Source organism: Scophthalmus maximus, chromosome 8, assembly GCF_022379125.1.
Source record: "Scophthalmus maximus strain ysfricsl-2021 chromosome 8, ASM2237912v1, whole genome shotgun sequence".
Classification (NCBI taxonomy): domain Eukaryota; kingdom Metazoa; phylum Chordata; class Actinopteri; order Pleuronectiformes; family Scophthalmidae; genus Scophthalmus; species Scophthalmus maximus.
The window spans coordinates 4,332,021-4,350,772 of record NC_061522.1 but is presented as its reverse complement, the minus strand read 5'-3'; the positions used below and the strand labels follow the sequence as shown (position 1 = coordinate 4,350,772).

The 18,752-nt window shown below is 46.4% G+C and overlaps 1 protein-coding gene across 2 annotated transcripts in view; it reads right to left on the bottom strand.

Annotated features, from left to right (window-relative positions):
• Positions 1-18,752, bottom strand: part of LOC118312688 (protein sidekick-1-like) — a 224,814-nt gene that overhangs the window by 105,346 nt on the left and 100,716 nt on the right. For both annotated transcript variants that reach the window (XM_035637508.2, XM_035637509.2), the window contains exon 5: positions 322-455. In XM_035637508.2, coding sequence (XP_035493401.2) covers positions 322-455 — 134 coding nt within the window. The remainder of the gene's footprint in view (positions 1-321; positions 456-18,752) is intronic.

Below are 18,752 nucleotides of genomic sequence, written 5' to 3'. Positions count from 1 at the left end.
GACAATCCAGCTGCATTTCAGTCGTTTCACTCGCATCGTATCGATAACGTATCAGCACCTGCAGCATTTTGGATCGAGGGTCTTTCAGAAACTCCGACTTTGACAGTAATGAGGCTCCTCTCAAAACTTTCTTCTGAGGCAGCGGATTTCAAATAGGTTTTTTTTTTTTGGTTTTTGTTTTCGGTAAAAAAGGATTCAGATCAATCAAGACCCCAGACTCTTTACACACACTGCCAGGTTCCGCTGCAGACCAAGCCCGTCCCGATGCGGTGATGCTCACACCGCTAATTGGGCGGGCTGCTGGTTCCGGCTCATTTTTACCTGAGATGCTCAGGTAGACGGCGGCGCTCGTTGCGTTCTCTCCCGTCACCTCGTTCACCGCCTCCACGTGGTAGCGTCCCGCGTCCGCGGCGGTGGTTGCCAGGACGACCAGCTGACTGTCCAGAGTGATTGCTCTGCGGGGCACAGGGAGGAAAAAACACACCGGAGGGGTTAAAGAGAAGACAGGAAACGGAAACACGGCCCACTCTCAAAGGGGAACACTGCTCACACCGAGACTCAGGCGAGAGGAGAGGGTTTGGTACATGGATCATTTCGAATTTGAATGCGAGCATCAGAAAGGAAAGAGGATTCGGGGGAGCTCAAATAAATCTCTCCTCCTGTCTCAGATTGATATGTGGCTCATTTTTGTGTCTCTTTCATTCTTCTGGCCATTCTCGTCTCGTGTTATCTTCTGTTCTTTCCGTCTTCTCCGCTGATCCATCCTCATCGTCCCCGCCACAGCCGCAGCCGCCAATACAGCATAAACATACGGCGCACGCGCGCACAAACACAACTTGTCTTAACTGTCCTCACCTGAGCACACCGAGATAAGAAAAGAATCGCCTACAAACAGGCCGTTTGTGTTGCCGTCGCTTCTCAGACAAGCATAATGAGGAGGAGTTGATTTTGGAGGGAGGAGGAGAGCAGGAGGGTAAAAGAAAAAGAGTTCCTAGCCATTTGCACGTTTTTACACAACAGACGCCACCCGGTTGTTTTTTAGTGACGCTAATTGTGTTTTCACCTCGTCAGCGAATGAATTCCCCGATATTATAACCTGAGAGCCTTCACTGGAACCAAATGAATATGACCAACGAGAGAATAAGGCATATTACAGTGAGATGACTGTCTTTCATTCTTATAGACCCGGCCGGTTTCTGTGTCTCCGCGACACAATTACTCGGTGTGTGTTCAGACTGCAAATCCCTGCAAGACAAACTTTGATTGTTTTGGCTACGGAAATAAAAAAAAAACTAGAGAAAATATATGCAATAATTGTGAATACTAACAGATCTTTTTTTGTGGGGGGGGGGGGGGGAGGATTGGAATTAGATTCAGACTCCCTCCGTTTGTGTGCGTATGTGTGTAGGATGTGTGTGTTTTTCTGTAAACATGGCTTAGTGCCGGATAAGCGTGGCTTCCGCTCAATTTGAATTTGACCACGAAGCAGCGTGATTCCGCGTGGCGGGAAAAAAACAAACCACGGCGAGCGACAACAACAGCGTTGAAGACAACAAACAGGTGCGAAGAGGATGAACACATATCGCACGGGGCTGAGAAAAAAGGTACAGTCGCCGTCTCTGCCGACGCCAGACAACTGAGAAAGATGAAATTAGAGTTAGAAACAACCAGTGAGGTCGCCCTCTGCTGGTGAATGCAGAGAGGCACGTCTGCGTTGGCTTCATTTTCCCGGACCCGGTGTCTACGTCCATTTTCCAATAGAGTCTACGACAGCTCCCCAACAGTAAAGCCAAGATAACTCCATCGCCTCCTGGTGGCTGGCAGCAATATAGCTCATAAACCCCGCCCCCAAAACCGAACCATAACTCAACTAAGAACTAAAAAGGTCACATTAAATAAAGTCTTCTTAAAGGTTGTTTCTTTCTTTTTTTAGGTAGTGCGCATCACGCTGGTGTAAATCCAAAGTGCTAATTTAACGGATAAGTTTGGTTTTTTGAAAAGCGTTGAACAGAGGGAGGAAAATGGAGATGCGTCTTTTCCGTCTTGATCTAAAATCTTTGGATGCGCGCATGAACGTGAGATGTGCAGAAGGACACGGAGGAGTTTGTATGTGGATAGGAACTACTGGTTGAACAACCAAGAGAGAGGAGAAGACAAAGAGACTCACACACAGACAGAGCTCCTCAGGTCTATTATTCAGGGTGATTTCCCGGGAGAGGGTCCACAGCCGCCGGAGCCTCAACCCCAGACGCTGACACTCTATCTGTGCCAGCGCACGTTGCTCTGTGTGCGCATGTATGTGCCTTTTGCACTCAACTGCCTGCCGCTCTCTCACACTTATCCCGCTGTAGGGAATAGAGTCGGCGTCCTCACCGAGCTCGGTAACGCAACTTAAAGCTCATCGACTGCACTGAGCAGCCCACTGGACCACCTCCTGTCGCACCCAGCACGTGTGGATCAACACACAGCGAAGGCCCGTCGCCCGTCGCCCGTCGCCCGTCGCGACTGAAGGACGAGCGAGTCGGGGAACTTCAAGCATCCGCTCGCGGCGCGTGCGCGTCTTCACCAACACATCACATTTCATATGCGACATTTAGACGGGAACACGACTTGTGGTTCTTTGCTCCGCACTTTGGCCCGTGCCTAATTGCCAGGTCTCGGCCTTGATTTCACATTAAAATCTTCACCAGGGACTTTTTCATATCCAAAGAGCAACGAATTGGGGAAAAGATTGAAATGTGCCAACAAGACCTCGATTAATTTGGAATTCCCTTCAAAAATAACGATTACATGTCGCCGCTCCTTCTGAGTAGCTGGAGGGGTGGTTACACAATTGCATCCTATGAGCATATAGTCACACACACACACACACACACACACACACACACACACACACACACACGTGCACATTGACTGCGTATGTGCGTCTTTTTCAATCTGACCGAACAGCAAATGTGGCTGAGATTTAATAGAACATGAATTCCACATGCGACTTTCAGCTTTCTTTTAGTTCTACATTTAATTAAAACTCGACAAAATTGTTCTGGCTTTTAATTAAAGACAAACTCAATCTTAAAACTGCACATGACTCTGCATGCTTATGTGTGTGTGTGTGTGTGTGTGTGTGTGTGTGTGGTGTGTGTGTGTGTGGTGTGTGTGTGTGTGTGTGTGTGTGTGGTGTGTGTGTGTGTCAGTTTGTCCCCAGGCAGAAGAGGCAAATTAAATGACAGTAATCGACTAGATCCTCTTCCCTTCTCCTTGTGCATTTTTCCTCCCTGTATCGCTCACCCCCCACTCAAATAATAATAAAACAGCCTCTCTCAGTCCTTCTCACAAATTCCATTTTCCATTCTCACTCAGATTACAATCTGCACATTTCTTGCTTGGTTTCCACCAATTTTCTTTCCATCTCTCTCTCTCTCTCTCTCTCTCTAACTGTCTCTCTCTCTGTGCCCCCCCCCCCCTCCCCCCTCCACAAAGACGTTCCTGTCTCACCTCCCATTTCCTCCCTCCCTCCAGACTTTTCTTTGAACCAAAGCTAGGAGCCAGATTGGTCTTTCATTAAGTGTCTGGGCCCCAAGACTCATTTTATAAACACTCAGGGGTGTCCGCACTGCAAGATCCGACTTCTGAACGCACGCACACACACGCACACACACACGCACACACACACACACACACACACACACACACACACACACACACACACACACACACACACACACGAACAAGTCCAAATGTGCCAAAAGCTAATTACCACACTGGTGTCACAGGCCAGAGGATGACTGAGCAAGAACAAGATTCTTTTTAATAGCGTTTTTTTTTAGTTCTCTTAGTTTTCTCTAAGTGCATGTGTCAGATCCGGGTACTGGGTCTCCTGCCAACAGGGCCCACCTCCAACGGCCTGTTGGAGGTGGAGGAGCGCGGCAGCGGGGCCGACGGAGGGACGCTCCCCTGTAATCCTGGTTGGTGGCTTCATCTCCAGAGCAACTGGCGAGTGCCAGCCAGGCATCCGCCCAGCCGCCCACACACACACACACACACACACACACACACACACACACAAGACGGTGTTGCGCACACATTCACGCGCCTTCTCACACACACAGTTGGGAGTGTTCACTGTTCCACGCAGCCGTTTAAAGCGGACGTTTGCTTTGGCGTGCGACTCAGTGGACGCGTGGGCACGGCCTCCGTTGGACTCAATGACGGCTCGCGCACGCGGGCTCGTACCTGCTTAAACGCCACGCCGCGTGTGCGGGAGTACGGGGATTTGCTAGTGACAACCTTAACGCACGACTGAGGTGTTCACATTTCTGCCAGCGAGAGTTGCGGTGCGGCGTTCTCTACTCCAAAGTAATTGGTAGCGACGAAAATTCCGCTGCGCAGAAAACAGCCGCGAGGGTGTGGAAGCGTCTGCACAACGTTCGTCAATAAATGCCATGACAGCTTTTTCGTTTGTTTTTTTTTGCTTAAGCAAACAACAGCAGCAAACACAGGCTGACATTAAAAACCATATTATTTTTTAAAACACAGTGAAGCCAATCACTATTAGCATCCACGAAAAAGTGGATGGAGGAGGAGTGGGAGAGTTGGATGACACACGGTGCAGCACACAGAGGAGTGAACCTGCTACTGAACGGAGACAAAGGGAAGGCGGACGGCGATGCAACTTCTCCGGCGACAGTCGCGCGCAGTTTTCGAGGAGAAAAAGATGTGCCGGATCCGTTTTTGTGACGGGATTAAACAACTGGACTGAGCTGAGACTAGGAAGTGAACTCCTGCCAGGAGCTCTCGACATGCCGCAGCCCGCCGCCTGGCGGCGACAGCTCCTCTCGGCGACGTTCGATGCACGGCTCAATAAGGAGCTATTGTTAACACAGTCTGGGAGCGGGGGGGGGGTTTGTTTTACTGTATATTTGCTGAATGATTTCTTTAATCCTCCTGCTCATTTAAACAGCACCGCCTCAAAGAATAATCTTGAGAAAGACATTTATTCAAGTTTCTGATTGCAGTGCAGAGGCGGAGAGAGAGAGAGAGAGAGAGAGAGAGAGAGAGAAAAGGCCTGAACGCTAAATAAAGACTGAGATCTGAATCCTTGCTGGATTTGACGGCGAGTTTGTTCCGTGTGAAATCAGAGAGAGAGAATGGTGTGTTCTTCTTGTCGTCTTTCAGGAGGTCCCGCGGACACACCGCCTGCGTCCCGCGTGCATGGCGGTCAGGGAATGTGCGGCTGGCGGGTGAGGTAATGGATGAGGTTGGAGCCGTCGCACAGCCCCTATGCCTCGTTCACACTGCGCTATTTTAATCCCAATTTCCCACCCAGATCGGATCGGAAACCTTAATCGGCGCTCAATCAGCGTTCGCCGACTGCTTTGCTTTTTTTCATATATACTGTATGTCGCCGCCTACGACTAGTTTCCTCTCGGGTTTGATATCTAAATGAATCGGCAACAACTGCGGCCAATCAGAGCGCAGGACAGTGTGACAATGAATTTTAAAAAAAAGGCGCCATCCGTGAGGAGGATCCTTCCGTCTCATTTGAACCAACGGGGACTCCCGATCACACGGCAGGAAGTCGTGCGGCACTGAACTGAACTTGGCAAAAGCAGCGAAATCAATAAAGTTGATCTGTTGATTGGTAATCATAGATTGACACATTTCTATATAAAAATAACGGTTGTGAACACAGGCGTAAAACTGCCTCAGAGTTTTGAATATGAGTTTCATAAAATGACGAGCCCCAGTGTTGTGTGACGTACATGGATTCTGTCCCACAGCTGGACGGTCATTGGCATTCCTCCCGCCGCAGCCATTAAGAGAGGATTCTAAATACATCCCTCATAAACATAAAATGTCTGCTGCTGCTTTTATGTCGTAGTCAACAAACGGCAGGAAAAACAAAACATCCACAAAACTCCAAATGTCTATAATGAGCTTGTTGGAACGGAACCAAATGAGGAGAAATAATGGAGGCAGGCTGCCGATGCATTAAATATGTGCATCGGCTATTCAGAAGGAAAAAAATCAGGCGGCCAGGACATTTTGGACGACGTTGAAATGATAGAAGGGAAACGTCGCCGCTCAGTAGAGGCGCCCGGCGGACACACTCCGGCGAACACACCATGGGACCTGCAAACACACAACCTCCGACCGCACAGTAAGAGGCCACTCGAAGAATATGGAGACTCAGACACACGTCCGTGTTTGACCCATGACACAATCCGTTGATTCATTGATTTGCAGATTAACATGAAACTAACTGGCCAGCTACTTTGATTAATCATTTCATCTCAGCTCGAACTGAGACACTTGATCATCTACTTGAAAATGACTCGGTAAGAACAATCATTAGTCGTCGCAGCCCTGGATTACCGAACCTCTCGATCCAAAACCGTAGTCATCAATTAGCCGATACGAGGCCCGCCGCTCCTCGGGGGGAGGCTCTCCTCCAGGAGACTCTGGAACCTGAGTGCCGGGATCGGCTCCGATTCAGCGACAAAACCGGCCAGTGACGCTAATGAGTCCTGACCCTCAGTCGCTGGCCCAGCTCATCCCGAAGGGGCTTGACGGGGGCCGAGGCCAGTGCCCCCACACACAAACCAGGCTTTGTGTGTGGGGGGGGGGCACTGACACGTGGAGAGAGAAACTACACTGCAGGGTTTCCAACCATGTGTCCATTGCCCGGCCTCGCCCGAGACAAATGGTGTCACTTCATTTGTCCACGAGAGCAAAAGAAGAGAGCGCAAACTTCAATGTGGGATATGATGTGACTGTGCCGTGATTGGACACATTAACGCTGGTTCAAGTGTCACAGTTCTTCACAAACGGGGTGAATTCACGGGTTCAGAAAAGGCTCAGGGTTTCATACCGTCTCGGGGTTCGTCCGACCAAATGTTGACATAGAGTCAACCGTATGGGACGTTATACTGGAGTTACTAACGCCCCTCGAATCAAGTGTGGGCGGCATAGCGCTGGTTCCTCCGTACAACTCATTGTCTCAGGCTACAGCCAGTGGCTGTAACAGCAACACAAGTTACAAAGCTTTACAACTCATCCGAACGTTTGCCGACAGCAGCCTTCTAACTGACTTCACGTTACCGGCCAGGGAGCGCTCCTGAGCCCCGCCTGCCTCCCAGGTGGAGTGAGCTCAGAGCTGAGGCTGAAGTTGCACTTTAAACACACAATGAGAAAGTTAAAGATGAAACCCACCGATTGCTAAATTATTACTATTTTCCAAACTCATAAATGTCACTGTGAATTATTAGCCGTGGAAAATCCGATATCGTGAAAGCCCCTAACAAGTGTAGAGTCGGTGTGTTAGACCCCCGCCCCCCCCCCCCCTCCCCCCCGGGACAAAATGTGAGAGCAAATGTCCGTGTCGTCTACAAGCCAACTCTCCTCCCACAGGTCCCCCCCCCAAAAAAACAATATAAAGTAATTCTCAGTTAATGTCACAGTTCTGGTCGAGGAACCGCGTTGATTTTAGCTCTAGGAGACGAAATACAACCTGCACGTGTGACTGCACACGCGGCCAATGAGCAGAGAGAGAGGGAGAAGGAGCGAGGACAGGGCAAGAGAAAGATGGTGGAGGTTACAACGGTAATGAACATTAATGTGTTTTGTGAGAGATTTTAAACAGCCCCTTCACTGACTCAGAAAACGTTTCCCTACCTTCTGCCCTACACACGCCGCGGCTCCGTGACTTGTAATTAACGCGGTGCCTAAATCACAGGCTCGCTTCCTCAATCACCTTTACACTTACTTCAAAACGGGCAAACGGACACACACACACACACACACACACACACACACAAAAAAAGGCAGAATTTTTCCGTAGTCGCTCACCAGCTTGGCCAGTTGCCACTGCCAATAAGTTCTCCATAACACACACGCGCACACACACACACACACACACACACACACACACACACACACACACACACACACACACACACACACACACACACACACACACACACACACACACACACAGGCAGAAGAAATGCATGCCCGCACACATAAAGTGGAGTTGTACCCACACAGCCTAGGGCCTGCAGACTGAAAGTAATTGGTGTGTGTGTGTGTGTGTGTGTGTGTGTGTGTGTTCATATTAGAGAGAGAGGGAGGGGGAGCTAGTGAGAGAGCGAGGGCTGCTGGACAGACTACGTTTGTTTAATGTCCCCCGGCGTGGCCTGAGGGACGGGCAGAGAGGAGTGGAAAGGCGACCAAACAGGAAAGGGAAAGCAGAGCGGGTCAAAGGGTGAGATGGAGGCAGGAAGAGTGAAGAGGAGAGCGGAGAGGGACGGGGGGGGGTGGGGGGCTTGATGCTGGGTAAACAGAGGAAGAGAGACGTTTCTCCTACGCCCGCCGTCTGTTCAGCCGCAGGAGCTGCTTCGTGTCCGTCTGTCCCCCCGCCGTCCGTGTGTCGGCGAAGGCCGTTAATTCACGTGAATGCACGTAGAGGAACGTTTGCTTTCCGGGGCACAAAAATAGTGTGTTTCTACGGGACGAGCGCCGCCGCCGTCTAACAAGGAGGTGGGATGGATGGCAACAACACCTTTGGTGGGACTGTGTGAGCGCGTGTGTGTGTGTGTGTGTGTGTGTGTGCAGCTGAGTGACTGTTGTAGCCCCATTAGGTGGATGGATCTCTAGACGAATGGCTATTATCCTAATTAGCACTAATTATGTCTGCTTCCAATTAACCACATAACTGGCAGTGACTTCTCTTCTCGCTCCCCGCCTTTCCCTCCGATGGAGAAACACACCTTGTTCTCAAACACCTCCTGTCTGTCTCTCTCAGTCTCTCTCCGTCCCAGCTGATCATAGAGCCACTAATCTTCACACTTGAAAATGAGCCGTCGTTCTTCTTATGCTGGTTCACGTGACGGTGTCCTGGTTGCAGCGCCTGCAATGTCAGGATTGGCTGTTTTTGCTTCAGTGAAGTGAATATAATGTCTTTGGCACTTTGTCTTACACTTTGTAGACTATAGGATCTACGGTATTACGCTGGTCACCAATTTGTAAAACTTTCTACAATGCCCTTAAAATGCTGCACCGTTGCCTTGAGATCTTTTTTTTCTTCTTGGTTAAAAGCCAATCGCTTTCCGCTGCCTCCAAATAGCGACGTACCAACAGTTTTAAGACCAACACACGATGGGCGTCCAGATGGGCACAGAAGCATTTGCTATTTAAACAACAACTGGACAGGAAGAAGACGAGGCCCTATAACTTTATTGCCTAATTTAAAAGTTGTACAAGACCAATTGAATTTTATTCAAATTAGATTTAAGTCATTTAGAAATTTCACGATCAGTGTGTTGTTACATTATTATTAGAATCTGTGAAGTAGAGATATATCGGCCGATATGAGCAGACGTGTCGGTATCAGCGCATATGTTTACTGATATGCAATCTTTTATTGTATAGAATAAACAATGCAGAAAAGAAAATTGTTTTATGTTTACATTTTACGTGCAATTTTTTTTTAATTCAAGTTCTATATATTTTGTTGCAGTTGAGTTTTCTTTATTTTAATATTTATTTATGATAAAGTTTATGGTTAAACTAAAAATATTAAGCCTCAATTATATTTATTTGTCATAAAGGTTTGAAGAGACATCATAGGACTCATATATTGACACACCAGATGTAGTACGAAATAGATATTGTGCGTGTGTGTACATTTCTACACACAGCATCACACTGATCATTTTGAAAAACAAAGTCACATATTTATTTTTAAATGTAGACAATTTGGCTCCTGTAGCTTTAAAAGGTCAGTGGCACCAGTAACGAGTAAACAAGCGCAATGCTTCTGCTTTGTTTCCTGCTGACACACAAACACACAGTTACAGCATCTCCTGTAAAACAAGGGCTTTTTAACTGATACACTTGTCACCATGGTGATGGGAAATCGATGCAATGCAAAAGAATGGTTCTGCCTACAGCCAAAAACATTTTAATCTACATCGGTCTGTAACAAACAATAACCACACACACACACACACACACACATACACACACATACACACACACACAAACACAAGCTGGCTTTCATAGATCTTCTAATGTGCACAAAGCCCGCAGCCACAAAGTCAGTGAAGGCATCACTCACGCTGACCTGTTCCCCTCTACAGGAGCCGTGCAGCGGTGACACAGATTGTTGCGTCTATTTTCTTGATGATGGGAAAAGAAACTCGGTGCAACATGCATGAACTCAAATGACTCCAAAAGCAGCATGTGTTGCACCTTGTTGAGAATTACCCATTGATCTCGCCGTGTGCCGCCTCCACTTTTGATCTGTGTTTAATATCTATTCAAGCGTGCTAAATGGAAAAGAAAATCAACATCAAAGAGGACGAGGAGAAAATACATGAAAGGGCTTTTGAAGGGAGTTTTGTGCGTACACGTCGACCAAGTGGGGCTCGTGTTGTTGTAATAGCGGACAGAAATGGGAGCTCATTCTCATGCTAAAAAGGTAGCTACATTGTCGCGCGCCACCTGGTCGGCATAGAAACTACCTCAGCTGCAGCTCCACCCACTTAGGCAAGAATCAGGTTTGTTCGGTGCCAAACTACAACAGCTGACGCAAATGTCTTTGTGAGTGTGTGTGTGTGTGTGTGCTGGTTCCGCAGCAGCAGCAAAGGGTTAAAGGCCTGTGTGAGTGTCATCAGTGTGTGTGTGTGTGTGTGTGTGTGTGTGTGTGTGTGTGTGCTGGTTCCGCAGCAGCAGCAAAGAGTTAAAGGTCTGTGTGAGTGTCATCAGTGTGTGTGTGTGTGTGTGTGTGTGTGTGTGTGTTTTTCTTCTGTTCCTGTCCTCTGACATGTCTGACATTGGCAGGTGTGTAAGCCGACAGTTAGAGTTAGCATTAGCATTTAGCACCCACGAGAGAACGGCAGGTGTGTAAGCCGACAGTTGCGTTAGCATTAGCATTTAGCATCCACGAGAGGACGGCAGGTGTGTAAGCAGACAGTTAGCGTTGGCAGTAGCAGTTAGCATCCACGAGAGGACGGCAGATGTGTAAGCAGACAGTTAGCGTTGGCAGTAGCAGTTAGCATCCACGAGAGGATGGCAGGTGTGTCAGCAGAGAGTTAGCGTTAGCAGTTAAGATCCATGAGAGGACACCGGGTGTGTCAGCAGACAGTTAGCGTTAGCAGTTAGCATCCACGAGAAGACGCCTGGTGCGTCACCAGACAGTTAGCGTTAGCAGTTAGCATCCACGAGAGGATGGCAGGTGTCAGCCGACAGTTAGCGTTAGCAGTTATCATCCACGAGAGGACGGCAGGTGTGTCAGCAGACAGTTAGCGTAAGCATTAGCAGTTAGCATCCACGAGAGGACGGCAGGTGTGTCAGCAGACAGTTAGCGTTAGCAGTAGCAATACGTGAAAGTTTGAATGGCTGAATCTCTCGCCGATGTTGCCGCTAAACATCTTGTTGCGCACATTCTTCCAACGGTCAACCTCGAGTGAGCAGCTGTGGTGGGCGGGGCCTGTTATTTGCGTATCATGAATATTCACAGTCTCAGAATTCCTCAACGAGGAAGAGAGAGTGGATGGTTTCCAGCCCCATTTCAGAGGGGTTCATTTTTTACTTTTTGGGGGTAAACAATGTTGATCAAAATATTAGGCATAGCAGATTATCCTTATATACTTTAAAACGTGATTGGAGGGGTTATTCAAGTACATATTCAAGTGTGTGCGTGGGTTGTGTGCACTGTAATTATCTCATAAGCCGAGGTGAAAGTGACCGATTGGAATCCTATAGCACGACCTAGCAGTGAAAGAAATGGAGAGAAAAATAACTTTCTGCATCATTGATGGATTGCTAAGTGTTTGAACTGAAAACAGAGGACGGCAGGTCACCATCTTCAACGACCCAATGCATTTAGTTCCTTACATAAGCCCCGCATGTCATGAACACGAAGAACTCCCATGCAAATACATGAGCAGAGAGGATAGCGCAGTTTCATTTCATCAAAGCGGCGTGCGTTATAATTTAGCCTTTAATTGTGTCGGAGAGAAAATGAAACCTGTGACCTTCTGGTTATTGATCCAACTCTGGGATCTTGAGGACGTCGTCTCGTGGCTCTGATATTAACCGGTCCATCAGCAGCGTGTTGTTTTTGTTATCTGATCAGCCTCGGAAACCCAAAGATATACTGTATCTGACAGTGTGTTTGTATTTGCAATCTATTTAGCGTTTCGCTTATTTGTTTTATTCTTTTGATTCATGGCCTCTTCTGTTGCAATCATCATCAGTCACTCCTCGCCGCTCGGTGTTGTCGCTCCCTCACTCTCTCTCTCTCCCTCTTATTCCTTCCCTCCCTCCCTCTCCCTGTTTTGTCGATAGGTTAAGAGCTCTCTCCAATGGCAAATGTGTGTGTGTGTGTGTGTGTGTGTGTGTGTGTGTGAGTGTGTGTGTGTGTGAGTGTGTGTGTGCGTGCGTGTGTGTGTTCGCACTGGGTCTGTGTGCATGTGTGTACCGTCTGGTCAGTGATGGATGTGTGCGTGGCAGGTAATTAAAAGTGTGATTAGTGGATAATTAAAAGAGGTCTCAGACTTTAGAATATTTAACGACTTTAGACAGAGGGGACACACACACACACACGCACACACACACACAAACAGTCACAAGCTGGCAGGTGGGAGTGTGTTGGTTCAGTCTGTAATGACTTGAGATTACATACATGTAGGATAGAGGCAGGGAGGCGGCAACAGCAGAGAGAGAAGACAGGTGAAGAAAGAGGGAAATGGAGATTTGGAAAGCGACAAAAGAGAAAACACTGCACCTTTCAAAGATGCACATTACATAAACTCAATGATCGTCAGCAGAAGCTGCTGCACCGGCTGGAAACACACTCAGCCACACACTTCTCTCTGTCTCGCTCACTTCCTCTGCCCCTCTTTGTCTTTGAGTGAACCGTTCAGACAGAAGCAGCTGCTCTCCGGCAGACAGAAATAGATGAGTGGAGAGTCACTGAACGCAGAGCTCGCAGGCACATGAACATACCAACCGCTTGCAGAGGTTAAAGGGTCACGGATTTGTATGTGTAATGAGATCATATCCCATTAACAAATATTTGCACTCATTCTTTTGTCTGCTCTCAGTGGCTGCGACAACAAAACTGAAGGGCTCTACTTATTGCATATGGTCCAAACCATTAGCATTTAGTACAAATCCACTTTTGCTTAGTTTAACTGTGGAAGAAAAAATATATCACTATAATGATATATGTCATCGACAAGATATTTCAGTCGGATAACTGCAACGTCGACCTGCTGGTGGGCTCCTCCAGGACAAGTGGGGAGATCACCGAAGCCATTGGCCCTAATCCTCCAGGGACGTTAACAGATATTTAACGGCAATCCATCCAGAATTTGTCGATAATTTTCAGTAAAAAACAAACTCAGGGCGTGAGTAAAGTGAGGGATCAGCAAAAAAACAAACATTTCCTTTCCTTGCAGTCCATACAGCAGCAACACCTTTGAGCCTCAACCGTGAAGCAACATGTACGTCCAGCACAAATACGTCAATATGTACAATACTTCACGAGACTTTTCAGTCGGGACAAAAGTGACGGACCGAGCAGCAGCATTTTCTATCCCTACAGCAACGCCGATAAGATGGCTGATAACAAAACATGATGAGAATGCAATCACCTGACATGTCATGGAACAGAGTGTGTTTACTTCAGGAAGGATAAAGAAAAGACAGATTGGTGTTTTTTCTGCGGCGGCTGCGGCGACTGAGCGAGTGTGTCTGAGGACAACGTGGGAGCTTTTGTAAATTCAGTGAGATGTGTGCCACGCATGTATGTCAACATCTTTAGTATTAGCCTATGCTTTGCTTTCATCCAGAAATCCAGACGCAAATAGCATTTAAATACCAGGGCCAGGGGTGATAGTGAATGTGAACATCGGCCTGCTCGGTCTTGTTACAGAAAATGAAGTATTCATTAACTGCTACAGAAACAGAAACAACACGGACAATTTGTCGAGGATAACTGCAATACGACAGAGGAAAAAATGAAATCCTGGCATAGTTAACAGTAACATATTTTTAAACTACGATGTAATCATCTGTGTTGCACTCCTGCAGTTTGGGGACTTTTGTTCCTACCCCTCCCCTTCCTCCCTCCTCATCATCATCATCCCTTTCCTGCTGTTCGTCTCCCTCCCTTGAGTGTGTCGGGCAGAGTAAGCCTCTGTCATTTGGGAGAGTCATTAAGTACAGCCTGAGAGTTAATGTCGTTTCTACTTTCTACTTTGGAATGAAAACTTCTCTCTTCTTACCTTACTTGTTTAAGAAATACGACTCGAGGAGGACGAATTTTCGGAAAAACACAGTTACAAGTAAGGGGACACAAGTCGAGGACAAATGAGCGTTGTCTCAAATTCACCTGAGATATCCGCCAGACATCGAGGCGGTTTTCTCAGCAAACACAACAAATATATCTGACGGCGAGCTGAGGTCGGGAAAAAATAATGGTGCTATCAAGTCTAAAATGTCCAGCCAATTCTGTGTCAAGACCGGAGTGGGGGAGAGACAAAAACAAGTAATTTATTAAAAACACAATGTTTTTACCTTGTGGTTTAATGCGGGTGTAGTTATAGCCTGCAGACTTGGAAAACACATCAACAGTTTTAAACAAAGCTACAACAAATTGCTTTTGGCAGAATGGGCGATGAATATTCATAGTCCGACAGCAGGCCCTAAAGTGCTGTCTTCATAATGCAATTCTATCCCACTCCACCTTGACAATGAATAATATTACCAGAAAAATGCAATGCAATTAAAGCAAACCCGTTCTCCCTGTCTCCCTGTGCCACATGTGTCGCGCCCCCCCCCCCCCCCCCACCCCCACCCCCCACGCAGTACAGTGATAATATTAAAAATTAAAACAAGTCATCTGATTTTCTTCTTCTGCAAAATTCATGCAGAATAGTGTGGCGGTAGAACAAGTCGCCCAGGGCTAGTTTTTTCAGCAACAACCAGTCTTTTTGCACGCAGATGAAATGTATGACACTGGACTTAAATTTCACCTAAAGAGAAGTAAATAAAAAAAAGGTAAATCCTTTTTTAAAAAACGGCAAAGGAGCCAAAGTCTAAGCTCGAGTCGAAGGTTAAAAAAAATCCCTCAATTATTCACGCCGTTGATTACGAATGTAGACAGACGATTAGTAATCACCAACTGAATCCATTATGCATGTACGCTTTGATATGCTGTATTTAGACACACAAACACACATTATTAGTATTTTTTCAGATTATTCCATTATTTAATCACAGGATTAGCAAACATCCACCACATACCTGATGTTCTCCTGAAGAGATTCTGCTGTCAGAAAATGAATACTAGCGATGACTCACACTGTATCGAGAGGGACACACTGTGCACCCGAGGCAACAGGTAGGTCATTAACATATTAACCAAGGGGCTGTTTAGAATGAAAACAAAAATAATACAAGGCCCTGTGGTAGTGTGGGCATGGAGACGAATTATGATTTTTTAGGTTTTCCTTTTCCTCAAGTGTGTTATAGGTTTTTTGTCTATGTAAAAGTTCTTCAAAATTAAAAGGGAGCTCCTCTCCATGACAGAAAAACGACGCTCCTGAAACGCATCGTCAGTAGTCCGGCCGAAACGTCCGTAAAATGGTGACATCACCAGATTACGGACGTGCACAAAGCATTTCTATCAGCTAATCTGGCACGTCCCGAACAGAGCCGGGGCAACGCAAGAACTTCCTACGCACGCTGGAACCAGTTGACCAATCACAAGAGAGTGGGGCCAGCTGGCCAATCAGAACACACTGGGCTTCATTGGGAGGGAGGGGCCTTAAAGAGACAGGAGCTAAAACCAAGTGATTCAGGCAGAGGCTGTGAAAGAGGAGCCGCAGGAATGGACGGTGTAACGAAACTGAGCATTAGAGCATGTGAAGCTTTTCAAGTAATGACCCAAATCAAAATGATGAACCTGAATATGAGCATAATATGTCACCTTTAAATAAGTAGTACACCAGAACACTTGGCATTCGGGTCACAAATTAATATCCACCAGCAGGTATTTCATTTTGCCAACACACCCTGATGATGTCACACCGTGCTCCTGCAAACACTGAGCCAAGTTCAACTGTTTCGCTTGACAACCCTGCATTATTATTATTTTACCTGATCCCTCTGCGTTGACATTAATTGTGCACAGCGTTACTTTAGAGGAAAAAAAACAAACACTAAAGACTGCTTGCATTAGCTGGTTAACAATTCAACGTCACATGGATCAACAACACAAAAGTGTCCAAGTAAGCGGAATATAAAGATCCGACTGCTGCTAATTAATTTCTCCTTAGATGACTTGACGGCAGACTCATTTGAGCCAAGCCTAACTGTATATCAATTTGCTCTAGATCATCAATTCCTCAGCACAAGTGTCTCTGACTGAAGTGAATCCCACAGGCTCATTATGACAATTAGTTCCACTGGTTAATTACTTATAAACAGCACCCGTCTTAACAGCCCCCCAAACTACTTGAACACGGAAACAACAGCACGACGAATCACCGTCTACATCTCTGCTACGATCCTCAATGTAAGCCCCCTTCGGAATCTCCCTTCTAAGACCCGAGGTGAGCTGAAGGTCACAAGTGGAGGAACGCGATTATCACTTTCCCTCTGAACCTGGGATCATTAGGCGCCAACGCTACCTGACAAGAAAGGGGGACAAAGTGAGAGGGAGGGTGAGACCGAGAGGCACACACGGGAGACAGACAAATGAAATGTCCAGTGAAATGTAGAGGGAGGGAGGTGAAATATCCAAGTGGAAATGGAAGCGTTTACAGTGGAGAATTCTCATTCGGTTATTTGCCGCCACATTAGTGGACCAAAGGAGCAATTCAATTATGGAACGGGATTGAGAGAGGGGGAGGTGGGGGAGAGCAGGCGCAGGAAGAGGTAAATTGGAAAATATTAAGTTCAGGCAGGCGTCAAACAAATCATTCCTGTTGCTTTATGCCCCGTCTTTTATTATATTCCAAAACTTAATCAATGTAGACATGTTGAATCTTGCGGTGCTGTGTCTTTAAGCCAGAGTCCACTATTGTTGGTGACAAAAAAGGCAATTAACTTTGATACACCCTCTTGTCCAGCTAGTTGTTTATACACGGTACATATTTTCTATTGTACAAAGTCAACTGACTGTAACAATGACAACAATAACTCAGGACAAGCCTTATTTGAGCTGTCAATTAAAAGACCAGCTTTACTGTAATCCCTTAAAGAGGACAGCAGCATGGCTCCCAAAAGAAAAAAACAAATCACACTCTGTCTATGAATCTAATATTTTTTAAGTTATGGAGCTAACGCATTAATAACCAGGCGTCACATGTCGCAGTGGCAGAAATTACACAGCAAATGAAGACGTACGTGGCCATTTTTTTGCCAAACAAGTCAGACTGGTGACCTCAGCCTGTTCATCAAAGTTATTGCTACAGGGTGTTTGGGTAGCTAATATAGAAATATTACAATAATTTAAATACTACATAACAAGGGAGCATTTATTTTTTCTTTGCTTTAATATGAAACATAATTTCTGAATGTGTCGCAGAAAAGTGAAGGAAGTTTGATTTGATTTTGACTTTTGCAACATCATACTTGATGAAGATTGGGATCCTGGGTATGATCCGGTTTTTTAACCTGGTTACGTGTTCACATCAAGTTACATAAGGGTTCTTGAAATAAAATAAAAAATGATAATAACAGTCTAAATGGTGAAATAAAAGTTAAAGTCTAGCAGCAGTCATGCCGAGCATACGTTTTATTATCTAACATTACTAATGATTAGATGGAGAAGCTACGTTCAGCGGATAAATATTATTTGCAGCAGAGGAACTAAACTGAGTTCATCCTCACTCGGTTTGTACATTAACAACAGATTTGCTTAATGTCGTACAATCAAAGAGAGAAACTGCACCAATATCCAGTAGATGGGGGGAAAAAAGCGATGGATATGTGTCTGCGGAGATTCTCATTCATCCGGGACATGGGTATCAAAAGGGCTGAAGAACTGAAGAAGCCTCTACATACCTGGATATATGTTAATATCATCCAAACAATGATATAAACTACCAGGGCACAGCTCAAGTCCCATGTTAAAGACGACGACAACAAAATCCCGGATCCGGTCCAAAGCTGAAGGGTTTCCTCCGTGGGTTTGGCCTCATCCCTCCACAATATACCATGGGAATCAGTTGAGTAGTTTTTGCGTAGCAAACAAAAACGCTACAGAAGACATAACCTCCATTTGCAGAGGTAGTAACCAAGTATCTCAATGTGCACCTCGACACCGTGTGCGATCACAAGAGGTCAAAATAAAACTCAGTTTACGCAATGAGTCAAAGGCAGCAATATGGGACTGTAGATCACAGAGTGTAGCAAGTAGGGAAAACCTTGACACACGGCTGTGCTCAGTGCAGTCAAATGTCCTGAAACCCCCGACATGTCAGGGATAATTTGATGCAATCCCAAGAGTAACTGAATCATATCATTGAGAAGAGAGTCACACACAGTACGTAAGCTTCTGGTGGCTCCGGAGATTAAGTTCCAGACACAACGGATTCAGACGAGCTTAAACCCTTAACTCCTTGCTCAATTCCCGCAACTTCTTCCTTCTTCTCCATGTCGTCTTCTACCTCTCTGTCCGTCACCTTGATCCTCCCCCTTTCCTGCTACCGTGGGAAAATGAGTCATTATAAATC